Below are 18,888 nucleotides of genomic sequence, written 5' to 3' on the forward strand. Positions count from 1 at the left end.
AACAGGGAAAAAACTCAAGAAAATAACTATATCTTCTAATACCAGTATAATTATAGATGAGTAAAGTATAGATGAGATGAGCTTCGATGGGAATCACATATTGACCATCTCTGTAAAATACTCTTGATACAGATGTTTCTACTTCGCCAGTTAAAGTAGATCTAGTTACGCGATCAGAGCTTTTCGTATGCAGAAAAATGCCATGAGAATTATAGCTGGAGCTCCATTCGACGCACACTGCCAACCACTTTTCAGAAAATTGAGAATAATATCTTTGCCCTGTATGAATCAGAAAAATACTCATATTATAAAATATTTCTGAACGAATTTATTTCGTTTTTCATTACATCAAAAACAACTCATACGCTAAGTGAAAACAATAGCTGACAAAAAAATATGTAAACAAATAATAAAAGGTTGGTTTAAACCGATAAAAGTATTGAGTTCAACCTAATTAGAAACAACGTATTGTTCGATGTAGATAGCGTTGTCTAATTTTCTAAACGCAAAAGCGACGTGAAAATTTGAATGAGTATGAGCAATATACAGGCCGTTTTTCCAGATCATCCCACTATTGCTATCACGGAGACAATAGGACCTACAATGTCGGTGGAATTGAACGAAAGTTTTCTATTTGGAACTGGAATAATCTCTTTTCCGATTGAGAATATCAGTGGTTGTTTTTGAAATATTCACCAGAATCTAGGGTTGTCGGATTCCGTTCTTTGGCTCTTTCGCCTCCATTTCTAATGATATAGAAAATGATATAGGAATTATATATACTGTTTCATATTTGTTGTAGTCTGATATAAATGTGCAATGCGATATTTCGTTCATTAGATTTCATTATCAATTTTTTTTATTATTCAGGTTTAAAATGTTATTAAAACAACGATAAAAATAAAAACAACAATAAAAATTAATTGGCGCTCCGGGGCGACTTCATTGATTCCAGTGACACATTTGCTTTTTCAGCTGCAGGAAAACCCGGAGAAACCTGCAGCACCACATCATCTGAAGATCTTGATCTACCAATGTCCTCTCTCTTATAAAACAAAATGTAGGGTGTCTCCAGAGGCTCCAATAGATTCAATGCATCGCCAGAACACTTCGTGACAAGACTATCGTCAAACTTAACGAATCTCTAGTTTTTTCTAACGAGATTTGTAGCTACTCATAACTTCCGGACTTGAGCTTCATCTATAAAATAGTGTTACCAATAAAAGAACGTTCGAAACTACACCAAGGTCAATACTAAAGTTGTAAGTTAGATGTAAAAGTTGTAACATTTTGTGTACTCGTCGTTCAATCTTCCGTACCGCAAAGTTGGACTCTCAAACACTTCGAATTCAATAATAACTCACCTGAATTTCCAGAAATCGTCATCATTGATAGTTAACGTTTTGTGGCGCAAACTATATTGACTAGCTCGAAAGCTCGGGATCCATACTTCAAATCCTTGGTCAGCAAGAAAAAATGCTGAAAAACAAGGTAATAATCGAAACTTGAAATTATATTTGTAAGGGTAAATGCAGGATAACGTGCCTATATCACTCCACAAAAGTTTGTGAATGAGTTTATGTATGAATATTGCTGCAGTTATACTTGAGTGTTTTATTGGTAGACGAAAAATTGAGAAAGCGTGAAACTCAATCTAGAAAATTATAAATTCACTAAAAGAATAAGTGAAAACATTCGTGACAATATTTCAGAATATGGGTGACCATGAGAGAACTCGATTCAACAATCTAGCACAGGAGTAATCGTCTCAGTTGAACTTAGTTGATGCGTCGTTATCTGTGAGCGAGCTTGACGTGAAAATATTAAACAGACGCTATCAGAAATGATCTATCATTCATAAAAGGGAATCAAAAGACTCGTCAAAATTATATGGTATTAGAAACTATATCCTGAATAACCATAACTTTATCATAGTCTCCTTGGTTGATTCACTCACAACTAATCATTTGGAAGTTGTGACCAGACTCTATTGAAGAAACGAGTACTGAGCCTGATGATGGCAGAGGGGTATTATACATTGCAGATGTACTGGCTTCTAGAAGTGGCCTCGTTATATTCAGGGTATCGGTGTAGGTTAATGTTGAGAAGTGCTAGCTGAAATACTGATTGAAAGAAAGGAGACACTTTCAATTCCTGAATATTGTTAGTCCATAATAGTAGCAGCATTGAATTCAAAGTCATCAAATTTGGTAGCAATGTGGCAGCAAATCCCCCGAACAAAATTCGTAATTGTAGTTATTAGAAAAGCCTTATTTTCATCGATGATGACTTTTTCATTGATTGAGACCGTAAACATTTCAAATGTCCGGATTCTATATCATCTATATTAGCTCATGGAATAAACATCAAATCGCTGCCTTCAGTTGCTTTGATGTAGAGGTGAGCTGAGCTTGCTTATGGAGTTTTTTCTGCAAAACACTACAGCTTCTAGGTCAATTAAAATGCATGTTATTCTCCAGAAGAAGAATAAGACATTACTTGATGGGTTTTATTGTTATGCATAACAAAATATTTCGACGAACTGACCGGTTGCATCAAAATAACAGGCAATGGTTTAGCAAACTAAACCATAATAACATGCATTCACTCAGACGACTTTGATGCTATAACAGGTCTGCACTACCTGTATTTTGAAATTATTCCAGATAGTTATTAACGTTTCAATATCTTATACTTCTCGTCATCGCGACGACTGTCCCACACCTACCTATCAATTTTAGAATGGATACTTATAGAAACATGCTGCATGGAATCTCAAATCAAAAATGAAGTATTTGCAGTCGATATAAAAACATATTCATTTCGATATGTCCGAACATTTTGACAATAAACAACTGTCTGGTTTCGCTGTTGTAGAAATATATAATATACATTGATTCAAGCTAACCTAGAGACTTCTCTGGTCTATTCACCCAACTGACACAAGGCTGAAGCATCGTGTGTCCAAGAATAATCGGAGAGTTATTATTTTGATTCTTATAGATTCTAGCTAGAAACAATATGTATCCATCTGTTGTAGTAACGAAATGTTCTTCAACATTGTAGTTTCTCCTCTTGGCGATCTGAGTCTGAAAATAAAAAATTCGAAAGCATTAACTTAAGATATATATGAATACAGTGGTGAGAATATAGTACGGTGAATGTACAATGATGAAATACGTACGGGAAAGGTGACAAACAAATAGTCGTTTTTGTATGGCAAGTAGATCACAAACAAAAGATTTAATGAACGTTCGGTTCGTAAAACCAATAACTACGAGTATCGAATTATCTACAAGAACAATTCGTTCAGGCCAGTCTCAATTTACCTACACTGTAGATTGATGGACTGACAACTATCAGAAAACAACTACTTCTCTGGCTAATATCACGAAGGGCGTTGGATTATATCCGACAGGAGTCAGTGCTAGGTTATCCACTGGAGTTATTTCTGCATATTATGCTATTGGAGGAATTGATGGAACACACTTGCAGACCGGTTTCGGCTATTTGGCCACTCTTCAGTGCAAGATAGTGTCTATCGGACCTCAAAAAGACAATATAATGGAGACGAATTTTAATTTGTTATTTTCCTTACCTTCCAAAAAATCAAAAATTTTAATATTTTGCATAATAATGTAAGGTCACTAGCTTATAAAATTGATGAACTGAAATTCATTGCAGTAACAAAAAATATAGACATTTTGTATTTGTCAGAGACGTGGTGCTCTGATAGCAGCATCGACTCAATGGTATTGTTCCTGCATATGCTCTTGGCGATACAACTGCCGGAATCGATTTTCAATTATTGGAACACATTTGCAGACCGGTTTTGGGCTGTTTGGCCACTCGTCAATGAAAGATTGTGTCTATCATCGACATAAAGTCGAGGATTTCCAATAATTGAAAATCGATTTTTTTCAGAGTATCTTTTCTTATGAGGGAAGTAGTTGTTTTCTGATAGGTGTCAGTCCATTAACCTTCAGCGAAGGTGAGTTGATACTGGCTTGAACGAATTGTTCTTGTAGATAATTTGATTTATATCCAGTCTCCAGGTATGCACACTAACTTCATGTACAACTACGAGTATATTCATTTAATCATATACAACCAATATTTTCATAATAACAATAACTATGCCTCAATGAGAATATATCAGTTGTAAGCAAAAAATACGGTGTGTTACAATCAGATGAATCTGATGTTTCTCTATCAAATTTCCTTAACTAAATGGTCTAATATCCACATGTCCTAATTTTTTCGAATATATCCAGCACATTTTCGTCATTTTTGGAAATCGAAATTTCTCCTCAAAGAGTTTTCTGACATTTTTATTTTTGGTGTCATGTCGTGTTGATACCCTTTACTTGTGCCCAAATCATTTCTATGGATTTTTTTATTGATTCAGCTGTTATGATAAAGATCCCTAGTAATTTCATAAACTACACCTTACGATTTTATGTACACAATCTTCGTATTCGTAGTAAATTAGGTACCTAATTCACTAAAAGCTACTGTGTTAGTGGAACATGTCGTGATACATTTCTTCAAATCAAATTTGTGGAGATCAAATCGTGAGGTGTAGTTTATAAAAACAGTTCTAATGGGATTAGGTTCGCAATGATAAGAGAGCAGACGCAAAATAATAATATTTCGTTTCATCAACATTTCCAATGCGGCTGATTCAAATTCGATCCTCACCATAAGATCTCGGAAACTATGAGAGATACGAAGATGGTTGAATTAGGGGCAAAGTTGCGCATTTTCCTGACTGAAGATATTCCGTTGAGAAAGTTCTGAAATTCAAAGTATATCCGGAGATATCCGGAAAAAAGAGAAATTTTGGAAAAATGGTTTTTATATTTGTCTTGCTTTATTTTTCAAAGGATTCGAAAATAAATTGCACTAACACATTGCCACTTTTTCCCTGACACATAATGGTGTTTTCAGATTGGCTATGCGACGTTTCGTGTTCCAGCCACCATCATCAACTTTATTTTTTCTCATGGGCAGTAGAATGGATTCTTTCTGTTTTGAATAGAACCAGATTTTACCTTCTCAATGATGTATCATAAATTTTCTTTTTTTTTTGAAAAATTGGAGATATTGAAAAAAAATAATCATAATGAACTTTAACTTCGATATTTCCTAATTTCAATTGTTCAATTTCAATTTGTTACACTCAATGACATTTTGTTATTGAACAAGTCATTAAATTTTTGGCGAAAACTGGCTTTCACGAATTAAGAAAAAAGAGATATGATACAAATTTATTACAAATACGATAGGAATAGTATTAGGACATTAGAATTGTATTTAAACTTGTATCCCGAAAGACAACAACCATATCGAGCTATGTTCAAGTTATTGGATCAAAATCTCACCGAGTTTGGTTCCTTTGAAAAGCCAATGAAAAAATACGGAGACAGAATCAATAATGAAAATTTGATAAATGAGGTGTGTATGAGATAAATAAGACATTGTGTCCTTTTCAATGAAAATAGAACTTTGAACAAATAACAAAATTAACTAAAATGTAAAGACAAAAGTAAATCATAGCAAATGCTCAAAATGCTGACCTTGTTCATGATAACCCAACTGTGCCCTTCTTCGAATACTATTCACTGCACGATTAATTTTCCTCCTCCTCTCCGAATTCTCTAGCAATTCTGTGTTGAGGTCCTCTATATTTTGATATTCTCTCTGACCATAAATTCTATTTGTCTGTGTACCCCATAAGAATGTATCCATAACACTCAAGTCTGGAGACCTTGATGGCCACCTCACCGGCCCATTATCCCCTATTCATTTATCACCAATACTCACAGTCAGGTAATCAGATACTCGTCTGGTAGTGTGCAGTGCAGCACAATCATGTTGAAATCGAGTGTTGTTATAGTTAGCCAAAGGTAGATCGAAAATCGACATCAAAAAATAGTGTTAGGTTTCTCCATTCAGAATTCCGTCAAATAAATGAGGACCCAAGAGAATTCCTGCCCACACGTTAGTACAAACTCGCACTTGAAGTCGAATTTCTTGGAACTACCTGGGGTTGTTTATGCTCCAAATGTGTTCGTTATGTTGGTTGAATATCTCACAATTCGTAAAATTGTTTTCATCTGTTCAAATTACATTTTCCAGGAAAACAGAAATATCTGGTCCTCTTATTAGCCAATTACAAAATTTAAATGGCCTTTTGGAATCACCTATATGCAATTTTTGAGATATGTGTATTTTGTAACATTTTGAACCGCCTTTTTTGAGATGTTTCCAAGCATTTGTGTGACAAATATTCATTTCGGAGGAAATTTGACGTGTAGATTTTCCCGTGTTCATGTTTATCTGCAAATTACTAATTTTCATTGAAAAGGACACAATGTCTAACTTACTTCAAACATACCCCATTTATCAAATTTTCTTTACTTTCCTGGACTATTCTGGCTCCGTATTTTTTCTCGGCTTTTCAAATGAACCAAACTTGGTGAGATTTTGATTCAATAACTTGAACATATTTCGATATGGTTGTCGTCTTTTGGGATATAAGTTTAAATACATTTTCGATGTCCCAACACTTTTTCTATCGTATTTGTATTAAATTTGTAACATATCTCTTTTTTATTCATTCGTGAAAGCCATTTTTCGCCAAAAATTCAATGACTTGAACAATAACAAAATGTCATTGAGTGTAACAAATGAAAACTCAAATTTAGGAACATCAAAGTCAAAGCCTATTATGATAAGAATTAATTTTTTCAATATCTTCAATTAAAAAAAAAAAATGATAACTTCTACAATTTATATATCTATGATTTTGAAACTTTCATCATTTGCGAATCCACCAGAGGAAACTAAAGTAGCCATATCAATTCACAAAGTAAATATAATTCACTAATAACAACACTAATCAAAACGCAAAGGTTTCATCGTTAATTCAGATTCTTTTGGTATCAAAGTATCAATTCAAAAACTATCAGGTAGTCATCCTCTTTTAGCAAAAAATTAAAGCATCTCAGGTATGCTTGATTGGATCAGCTGAACTGCGCAAGTGAATGATACTTTAAAAAGGGCTTTCCATATAAATTATTGATCATTTCCAATCAAATTTCGTAAATGAAACCAATTTTGGGTGTTGGATTCCGAGAAATGTATAATTATCAATGCGAATGTTCCATATTTTTAAAACTCACTGTATACAACAGTATAAAGAGTCTCATGGGATTTGTTGTATCAAATCATACAACACTGAGTGTTTGAAATAGATGCCAAATTTTCCACTTTCATGTACGCCAATGGAATAGCGTACATGAAAAATGAATATGAAAAAGATGTATCATTCCACTGCCTAACAGCATCAACTACAACGAAATTATTCACTTATGATGGACGGGATTTGAAATTTCTATAAACTCTATAGACATTTGGTTGTGTGGCGGTTATTTTCATGCTCACTTAATACTCATATCAAAACAGTTTAAACGAGGGATTGTTGTTCCACCTATCGTGAGTAGGACGATCTCACCGGTATCAGATTACCAAGATAACAACTTCCAAGACTTTGAGTCGGCAGAGTCAGCAGAACGTAATACTTTTGTTATTCCCCATCGTCTCCTGCTGACACCGCTGTCTACACATTATAAATGGACCTTGCGATATTTTTGTGTGTTATTCAGAAAAGTCTGTAATTGAAAATAAAGTGTTTTTCAAAAAGTCATATTCAAAAGAGTGAATATAACAATTGGCGCAGTCGTTGTAGGATCTGACAACGTTGCTAGAACAAGGAAACCCTAACTAGTAGCGGCGGATTCTAATCCCTCAACAGAGAAAGAACCAACAACACCTGAGGAGTCATCACTCGAGGAAGCAGCGGAAGGAACACCTGGTGAAGCCCCTGGCTGGACGACTTCGAGAACACGACGAATCGGAATGAAGATTGTAATACTGTAAGTCGATATTGACTTGTCTCGATTTATTTTGCAATCTATTTACCATCACTTCAATTCTTTTCAAAATCAATAATCGTACTGATTGATTATTGTAAATAGTAAATAAGTACTGTTCGATCATTCAAATTTTGACACCAAAAATTTGTTAAGATAAATCAAAATGCCTCAAAACCAACCAGAACCAGAAGCAATCGAACCATACAAGTTATCAGAAATATTTTCAATAGTGCACGAATTCGAAGGTGATCAAATATTTTTGAACACTTTCTTAAATGTTTGTGATTGTGCATATCGCATGTCAACAGCAGACCAACGCGATCTATTAGTGATTTAATACAGTTCTCTGTGGTCACTTGTGCTTGCAGTTTCTCTCTAAATAATTTTCCAAATAAAAATGGTTTGAACACCAAAACTGGATCGGGAGGCTATCAAGGGAATGGGGTTTTTACTTAGAATGTTTTCAAAATATGGTACCTTGAAAAAAATGGATAAAGTGATGCTTGCAAATATGCCTGAGGAAGTGATACTTGCATGTGTTGCACATGAGATTGCATATGTTTGGGAAAAGTTGCCTAAGCATCTGCAAGATGACATCGATATAATGAAACAGATATTGTTATGAGCACCACCACGATCAAAATTCAGATTCGGATGTTAATGATGGTCCTATACCTCGAAAATCTATGTGTTGTATTTGTAATATAGAGGATGTGAATATTGGTATCAATAAAAATGATACTTATTACAATACAACACCTTCCAAAAAGTGTAAATTGTCTCAAATGTGCTGTTGCTGTGAACAATAATAAATTGAAATGTGTTTCAAAATATTCATCAGTCATGTCACGAAAGTTCGAGCTACAAGCTGTCGGGACAAGTGTCTTGAGTGCGGATTTTTTTCCACCAATTGAATTGTATAGGAAAAGTCGTTATGGATTAGGACTTTTGGGATTCTATGGATGCAATACAATCAATAATATAACTGAAGCTAATAACTTGGTTAGTTTTAGAATCAGTAATGACAACTCATCGATACCCCAAAAGTTGACAATTGAAATTCCATGTGGCGCTTATGAAATAGAAGAGATCAATGCCGTCATACAGAAACATATCATGTTCAGATTGTTTCATGATAAAAAACCAAATGATGTCGTTGCAGATGATATTTTCCATCTACACGCCAATAATAATACATTCAAATGTGAAATGCGATCCAAATATGAAATTGATCTGACACATCCAAATTCTATAGCAGAAATGATGGGGTTCGTTCATGGAATATTTCCACCAAATCAGATACATGAATCATCATTACCAATAAACATTACAACTGAGAGACTTATCCGCTTAAATTGCAATATAATATCTGGTTCATATATAAATGGTGAAGAATCCCACATTCTTTTCTCATTCGACATTGATGTTGAACCTGACTACAATCTTACTAAAGAACCACACAGTATTATATGTATGCCTGTCAGTCCAGAAGGTCGTCAATTAATTCACAACATTTCAGTGCGTATTTTGGATGAAAAAAATAACCTTATTGATTTTGGAAGTGAAGAAGAGATTTTCATAATTTTGGAATTGAAGAAATTCGAATAACTGTTGTTATGGGTTTCATTTATAATAGACAAAATCGCATTGAACAATCCCAAACGAGTTGCACTATCAAAAAGAAAGGTGTGCATAAAAAGAAGCTCATTCCACAAGTGTATGCTAAACAGTTAGCACATAACGCTCTGTCTGTGAGTGATCTTAAATTTTTGAAATCGATTGGATTGAAAGTGAGAAAATAACAATGGTGCTCGAAACAAACAGTGAAAAGTTGAATATATTCAATGAACCAGTGCTCGATCATTCTCTCATAAGTTTACATGAGCACACATATAAGCCCTATGGATCACCGCTATTCAGGAATTCGGAGGAAATCAGAATTGCAATCAATAATCAAGATGTTATACTAGATATTGCAGAGCTTCATTTACATAGAAGGTAAATTCACCCCCAAAGATGTAGCGAAATCATGCTATCTCTCGAATAATGCAATTGCATTTCTCTTTGACGAAATTTGTTATAAAATGGGTGTTGAACAAGTGGCTGTTGTTAGAAAACCTGGGATAACATCTACAATGAAAACCATGATATCATTTGGACAATCTCATGCTAACACATTATTGACATCTGGTTGGGGACTTTCACAATTGAAGCAAGATATCTTGGATACAAACAGTCATGTTTTTAGTGGAAAACTACCACTGAAATATTTGATGGGTTTTGCTGAAGATTACAACAAAAGTATCTTGAATGCCAAACATGAATTGATTTTGATTATCGCTCGATCAATCAAAAACTCATATATAGGTGAGGTTGATGCTGATTTGGAAATAAATAAAATCGAATGGAAAATAAGACATATTGTACCAGATGATAAACACAAGCTAAAACTTTTGAGTAGAATAAACAAAAGCGGTCTGAATGCCAAAATCAAGTTGGCGTATCGTATGTGGGACCTCTATGAACTACCATTATTACGTGGGACTTCTTCAGACATATGGGTCATCAAAACAACTAACGCATTGGAAACTCCTCGTTTTGTCATCATCGCATTCCAAAGTACTAGCACATATGAAGATAGAACACAGGATATTACAAAATTCACAACTGCTGATATCGATAGTATTCGAGTATACTTGAATTCTGAAGTTTATCCATATGAGCGTTGGAATTTGAATTTCGATAAAAAACTTGATGCTCCTGCTTATTATGCTTTTGAGAGTTTCCAGCGAAGATATTATGATAAAGATATGAGTGAACCTCTGATGGACATTGGACAATTTAGAGAGAATCCACTATTCTTCATCAATTGTTCCCATCAACCGAATGCAACAAAATCATCAACTATTGATATAAAGATTGAGTTTGAGACGAGAAAGACCAAGTTTCCAGACAACACTAAAGTATATGCATTAATTTTGCATGATACAGTTTTAACATACAATGCATTGGATGGTTCAGTTCATAGCAGATATTGACACTTTTTTTCACTCTATCATGTACTGTTTTATGATCTTTTTTCTTTATTTGTAACTGACTTATATCATGTATTGTATTTTTTATCATATTTATTGTTTTGTAATCATTTTCTATTGTATTTCATGAGATTTAAATAAATAAAACATGAAAATAATACAAAGTTTTTTATTTGACATGATTTATGATTTACAGGAACATACAGACTATCTAAAATAACTTCTTCCTCAGAATCATCATTTTCGTGACCATCTTCAATTTCCTCTCGATTTTCATCATTCAATTCAAAGTGATGAATAATCCATTCTGGCAAGTATGGTTGGAGGCTATACAGGAATCTTCTCAGGTTCAGTTCAATCATAAACTCACAAAGTTGCCACAGTTCCGATTCATTATCCAAAAATTTCGTGAAAAAATGCGAATTTTGTCAAAAAGTCAAAAGTTGCCGAAAAAACCTCAGTACACCTCTCATCATAACTGAAACACCAAAAACCCCTTTTGAACGTATCAATGTAGACATTTTCGAAATTCCCACAAAATACTACGCTTTGACAATAAGAGACGAATTGACTAAATTCACACAAGCATACGCCATAGAAGACAAATCCTCGAAATCAGTCGTGAATACCCTTCTTCTTCACTTTCAACACTACGGTACACCACTTAGGATATTTCAAAATATGTTAGAGATCTCAGTAACCGCATAACTTATTTCTATAAATTGGCCAGAGCAAAAATCGAAAGACAAAAAGAAAAGTCCAAAATCAGATTTGGAAGGACAGTTTCCGAAAACGTCCATAAACATTATTTTCTCGACAGAGACGAGCCTAGAATACTAGCTTTCAAAGCTCAAATAAAAACACATACCAGTCTTTTAAGCCAAATATCAGACTCACTACAAGTAAAGTTTAAAGATATCTTCACGGACACAGAAAAATTCGAAAAAAGAACAAAACGTGGTTTAATAAATGGTGTAGGAACTTTTTGGAAAGCAATAATTGGAAACCTTGACGCATCCGATGGAGAATATTTCACGGATTGTATCAATAAAATAAGCCAAGACGAACATCAGATTGAAAATCTATTAAAAAATCAAATATCTGTAACCACCTCGGTGATCAAAAACTTCAATTCAACAATTCAAAAGCTACAAGTTGATGAAGAGACTTTCAATCAAGACATAAAAAAAATCGAAAAATCATTAATGGAAATATCTGACGAAATGACATTTTACGAAGCTCAAATAAAAACTCTAGAGATATGCCAATCACTCATGGAAAACTACCTATTCCTTGAAACTATTATTGGTGATATTATCAATTCAATCACTTTCGCTCTATTGAAAATAATTCATGGTTCAATCATAACATCAAGTGATTTACTTTATTCACTTCAAGAAGTATCACAAACATTGAACAAAAATAATTTAACATTATACGTCAGTATTGGAGATATCCCCCAATACCTAGACCTTATTGAATTGCAAGCATATCAAACAGACAATAAAGTAGTATTTGTTTTAAATATTCCCCTAGTCGAGCCTGAAACGTACACACTTTTTCGTTTATATCCAATACCAATCTTGGATGCTCGAACAGGACTTCACCATATATTATTAACATTTCAAAAATTTATTGCGCGAGACGACAATTCAATGTTGTACACTTTTTTTCAAAATTTAGATAATTGTAAAGTGATCAAAACCGACTTGAAAATTTGTGCAGAAGTGCTTTCATACCCGATAGACAGCAACGCTATTTCTGAAGCCCAGCCCCTCAAACAAACTCTGCAATTGCCTGAAAATTGTAAATCAACAGTGATCTACGTAAAGGACTACAACGTTCAAGTGATTTCTCAAAATCTGTGGTTGATATCAATATCCGATCCTCTACCGATCACCATAAACTGTATTGGCAGAGAAGTAATCACAAAAATCATCGAAACCAATACTCTCCTGAAACTTCAGCCTGAATGCAACGCCTTTATTGGAAACACGAGAGTTCATTCCAAATATTTCGTTGAAAGATACCAGAACGTAACTTACAACAAACATGCAGTCCAGATACCATATCGATGCTGTGATCACCTCCCGGAAAAATCAAAACTCCCGGAGCTGAAACCCCTGAAATTAAATAAAATAAATGTCAACGATCTCATCATCGCCGAACACAAGTTGAACCAATACTTAGATGGATTGAACAAACTCATCAACGAACCGTTCGTAAACAAACATATTTCTTGGTTCACGTATTTTACAATTGCTCTCATCATCGCACTAGTGATTTTGTATATTTTCTGCAAGTGCCGTCGCAAGAAGTCAATTGCGATCGGAATCACCTCTTCAAGCAACGACAAACCACCGAGACCACCAAGAACAAGAATAGTACCCAGAACCCTGGCAAGATTCGTTCCTAGAAGAAGACCCAGCGTCCGTCTAGAAGACCCTATTGAAGAAGATGTCGAACTAACCACGAGTTTGAATGAAAAAACTTTTTCTTAATAAAAGTTACTGCAAAGCACCAACTTTTCTTTGATAAGGGGAGTTGTTATATCGTGAGTAGGACGATCTCACCGGTATCAGATTACCAAGATAACAACTTCCAAGACTTTGAGTCAGCAGAGTCAGCAGAACGTGATACTTTTGTTATTCCCCATCGTCTCCTGCTGACACCGCTGTCTACACATTATAAATGAACCCTGCGAGGTCAAATCATCGTCAGAACTAATTTAGAATTCGTTTAGTATCAACTTAGATTCTGTTCCATTTTTCATTGTAGTTTTTGTAACGATATTTTTGTGTGTTATTCAGAAAAGTCTGTAATTGAAAATAAAGTGTTTTTTAAAAAGTCATATTCAAAAGAGTGAATATAACAGATGTATGATGGATAGGAATGACATGGTATTGCATCATTCTCCAACTTTCATGTGATCTGGTAACATGAAAATGAAGGGCATATCATAAACACTTATTCAAGAAGTGTAAAGGAAAAAATGAGTTTTTGTTGGCTCACTCTCTACCAAGTGTAATTGTCAAGAATGTGCAGAATATTTAGGATGGTGCACCCCATACGACATAGTCCCTGTAAAACAAATCATTGATTTTTTCGAAAAGTTCTTGATTTCATCATAAATTTATTGATCAAGGCTGCTAAAAGATATTATTTGGGAGTCTCGTGGTGGCTCAATAAATTGTGGCATATCGCAATTGTGTGTTTCCGAATGGAACACCCAGTATTCCGTTCCACACTCGAATAGGCCAGGAAGGAATTATTTTATTTCAATCGTTCTCCAGTAATTGATTTTTAATAAAACTGCTAGGTAATAATGTACTATTTGAAAAAGCCAAGTTCTGAAAAATTATTCAGGTTTGGTATAGAGAACCTCCCAATGAAATGGAAGATAATTGGATATAATATAGTTCAGACCAAAGATTACTGGTATGTCGTTCATTGCAAAAAACTAGTGTGATAGCGAAACATGTCCTAATATAGGTGATATACAGAGTGTAACTGAATAAGTGTAAAACATTCAACAAAGTGATTCCTTATCGAAAAAAAGATAGGATCTTTCATATAAAAAAACTTCATTGGTGCATCCCTTGTTAAGATACAGCCCCTTGAAGGGGGTAGAAAAAATTTGTATAATAATTCTTTTCACAAGCACTGAGAAAGTTACAATATTGAAATTGACCTGACGTTTCGTACTACCAAAAATACACTCATGCAGTAATTTATTTGGTTCACCCCATGATTGTGAAGGGTGGAAAACGCATCCCCTAAAATTTATTTTCAAAGTAACTTTTTGTTTTATCATTTGTTCACCATTTAAAAATTTATTTCCGATAGCCTGTTTCACTCTGAACAAAAAATGTCTCTTGGGATTTTTGCCCAAAATGAACCAGTTCGCAGCAAAAAATTATTTTACGAACAAATACAGAGATACATCGTCATAAATGTGAACTGGATTTATTGTTATTTTATAGTTAGTACCTGCATTAAACGATTAAAGGGTAATAAACAAAACTAATTCATCAATAACGAAACACACAACATGTAGAAATCATAGTAACTGTTCAATATGTCTATCTTCAGATATCACGCATGCGTCTAGACGTCGGCGCATTGAGCCACGTATTCGCTCAAATATTTCTGGAGTCTCTCTGATTACCCTGTACGCATCGATGATGCGGTTTTTTCGAGTCCTCTACATCGCGAACAGGAGTACGATAAACCAAATGCTGTAAATGGCCCCAAATAGAGAAATCGAGAGGATTGAGATCCGGGGATCAAGCGGGCCAGTTCTGTGGTTCTCCTCGACCTATCCACTGATTACCATATGTTTCAGTTGAATGCTGACGTGCTACTTGACTAAAATAGGCGAGAGCCCCATCATGCATAAAAACATATCCCTTCTGATGCCCAAATAAACCTCCTCCAGCAGTACTGGATGCACTTCTCCTAAAAATTGATCGAATGCCTCACCATTTAATCGAGGAGGTAGAAAATGAGGCCCAATTAAATCATCCCCAATAAGTCCGAGCCACACGTTAAGAGAAAACTGTTCTTGATGGTTAGTTACGACAATAGCGTGAGGGTTTTCATCAGCCCATATGTGGGCTTCTAGTCCCGACAAAAACTACATTCGTTAGTGCTTGTACTCGATGCAGATGGTAAGATGGCAAGATGAGAGTTGTTCCTTCAAAATTCGAAATATCGTCATATGATCAACATTTAGCTGGAAAGCAGTCTTTCTAGTACCGGTAGTAGGTTGTTCTTCTATCAAATTAAGTACTGCTTCCTCAAGCTGTGGTGTTCGTACTTCTCGATGGCGACCACATTCCTGCGTTCTTTTGTCGAATGAACCATATTCTTGTAATCGTTGATGAAGTCCAGCAAATATTTTATATGAAGGATGCTGCCGTTGAGGATACATTTCAGCATATCTTCTAGAAGCTTATTCTAACCCATTCTCCTGCGATAAACCGTAAACGTAATGCATATCAACTATTTCCTCATTTGTGTATGCCATTTTAATAACAAGTGAAATATTAAAGTAACAAATTGAGAACAGAACGACAACATACAATCAGTATTAATTCAATTTCGAAAATTCACAAACTGACAGCGTCATACCAATTTAATTGTCACTATCGCTAATAGCGACCTACTACATAGATTAGTTTCGTATTTTCGCATTTATGACGATGTATCTCTGTAGTTGTTCGTAAAATAATTTTTTGCTGCAAACTGGTTTATTTTGGGCAAAAAACCCTGGAGACATTTTTGTTCAGAATGAAACAGGCTATCGGAAATAAATTCTTGAATGGTAAACAAATAATCAGACAAAAAGTTGCATTGGAAATAAATTTTAGGGGTTGCGTTTTCCACCTCTTACAACTATGGGGTAAACCAATTAAATTTCTGGCTAACTGTCTTTTTGGTAATATAAAACGTCAGGTTAATTTCAATATTGTAACCTTTTTAGTGCTTGTGAAAATAATTGTTATACAAATTTTATGTACCCTCTTCAAGGGGTTGAATCTTAACAAGGGATGCTCCAATGAAATTTCTTTATATTAAATATCGTATCTTTTTCCGATGAGGAATCACCTCCTCGAATGTTTCACACTTATTTAGTTACATCCTGTACTTTTGAAAATAAAGTTTGTGAAAATCAAGTCGTGAGGGTAGTTAATGGAATTATTATGGATCCCCATCAGATAACGGCCAAATTAATCGGAAAAAATAAAAAATGAAAATATCACTTTCCGCAATTCTAAAAAGGTGACAATGATTTCTGAACATTCTGTATAATATTAAGAAACGGATTTTATCGAAATGATTGGCACTAAAAACTTCATACTTGGTCACAATTCTGAAGGAATTATTTCTATACATTTCAATGTTATTTAGTTTCTATTTGTACCTAACATTTTCATGAAAAATCAGTTACTCGAGAACAGTTATAGTTAGGTACATAGTCGTATGAAATCATTTCATTTTTTCCTGACGTGTGTGAAGAAATACAGGATATTCCACACTTTTTTGAGCCACCCTGTAGACTCCAAAATAATTTCCTTCTGCAGCCTTATATAAATAATGAAATGGAGAAATTTCGAAAAAGTGGTGGTTCGGTTTAGAGGGACAGTGTCGTATGGGGTGCCGCACCCTGTATTTTTTCAATTGATGTCTCAAATAATTTCACATCTCGAACCAATTTTCTTTCAACTTTCAAAAGGCTATTGGTATGGAAGTGACCAAGAAATATAAACATAAATGAACTGAAAATGTAATTCATTTCAAAACCTGGAACGGAAACATTGAATTTCATTGGGATGAATACTCACTACATTCAACTCCGAATCAGGATCATCATAACAATGTTTGTTATTGGGCTCATCGTATTGGATGAACGTTTCACATACTTTTATTGTATAAACATATACGAAAACCGAGAGGAATATGAAAACACCAAAAACAATTTGTTTCATTTTGTTGCAGTAATGAAAACCTGCTCTAATTGTGGAAATATTATATCCAAGTGAAGCAATTTTATCAGGATCGTTAGAGTAATTGGAAGGGGTTTCTTATCGGCACTGGAATCAAACACCATTATTTACTTCATTAGAGGTTCGTTATATCGCGAAAATGCATGTGAACAAAATATTATAAATAACTCACACCGTTATCATCGTAGGAAACAAGTTTTCCGAATAATTGAAAACCGATAGCAATAATAACGTAATAAAATGTAGGTATTTTGATGATGAAAATGATACTTGTGATGAACTATCTGGAATCTTTGGTGTTGTAATGAATATCACTGGAGTTTTCTTCAACATCAAACCGTTATTTCAACTCTTTGACACGTGTTTCTATCACCAAGTGATCATCTTCAAGAAGAAGATCAAGGAAGTTTGATCTTCCTCTTGATCTGAGACCAAGTGATCATCAAGATCAAACTTCCTCTTGAAGATGATCACTTGGTGTGGAAAAAACGGTTAGGTTTTGGTCAAAACTCCAGTAATATTCATTGAGAATGATGATTATACCACAGATCGCTGTGAAATATTTTATCATAAGATTGAACTCGAAGTTTAGTGTGAATAATGGTAGAACTGCCTCTGGCGTAGAATAAATTCAAATCAAGTTCTCTTCCCAGAAATCAGAACTCGCGCGTCTGGAAGACGCGCGTTTCATCAACCAAGTTGGCGTCTCCTGGAGACGAAGTAAACTGCTTCATATTCTGAAGTATAATTTATCTTTGTAGTAGAAATCTCTCTGATACCAATGATTTGAGTAATATTTTAATGTTAAGCTGCAAACCTTTTTTTTGGAAATGAATAGTTTTCAGTGCGTGCTCCAAATGTTCCTTCAGTTTGACCTATGCAAAATGTCAAACATGACTCATAGGAAAACTTGTGAATTTCATTTCTACGATATCTGACATAAAAATGTTATTTTTGATTTCTGAAAAAAAAAAATGGAAATCAACGGATTCGATAGTTCTGAGTTTTGATTTGTATAACCATTCCTTGTTGAATTTGTTTTTATCAGATGAACGTACTGAGTCCCCTAGCCCTAGGACAATCATCAAGTAGAATCATCAATTTATTGTCCTTTATATACATACGTGTTTTGCCAGTGAATTAGGACATAGCATAGCAATCTATGATATGTCCTAATATCCTAATTATCCAGATGACGCCTAATGCTGGATCTCTACGTAAATAACAGGACTCTTTGACACCAAAATTATCTGCCTTCACAAAATACGGATATTCTTTTTAATTTTTTTGATATTTGTCCGCGGAGTTTCATATTCAATGATTCAATAATTTGAAATCAGAATAAATCTATTTACAAAAAAAAATATTTTGATATAAAGAAGCGTGGGACGCCAATCTGGCAAA

General features: G+C 34.4%; 1 protein-coding gene across 1 annotated transcript in view; it reads right to left on the reverse strand.

Annotated features, from left to right (window-relative positions):
* Positions 1-17,509, reverse strand: part of LOC111513472 (lysosomal acid lipase/cholesteryl ester hydrolase) — a 43,686-nt gene extending 26,177 nt beyond the window's left edge. Inside the window, exons 1-3 of the mRNA XM_074185206.1 lie at positions 17,323-17,509; positions 2,909-3,089; positions 1,365-1,479 (exon numbers count right to left, since the gene is read on the reverse strand). Of these exons, the coding sequence (XP_074041307.1) occupies positions 1,365-1,479; positions 2,909-3,089; positions 17,323-17,466 (440 nt within the window). The 5' untranslated portion in view covers positions 17,467-17,509. The remainder of the gene's footprint in view (positions 1-1,364; positions 1,480-2,908; positions 3,090-17,322) is intronic.
* Between the last annotated feature and the right edge of the window lie 1,379 nt (positions 17,510-18,888).

The sequence above is a fragment of the Leptinotarsa decemlineata genome, unplaced genomic scaffold (genome assembly GCF_025532065.1).
Source record: "Leptinotarsa decemlineata unplaced genomic scaffold, Ldec_3_MD MMD2_tig00026369_RagTag_RagTag, whole genome shotgun sequence".
Taxonomy (NCBI): domain Eukaryota; kingdom Metazoa; phylum Arthropoda; class Insecta; order Coleoptera; family Chrysomelidae; genus Leptinotarsa; species Leptinotarsa decemlineata.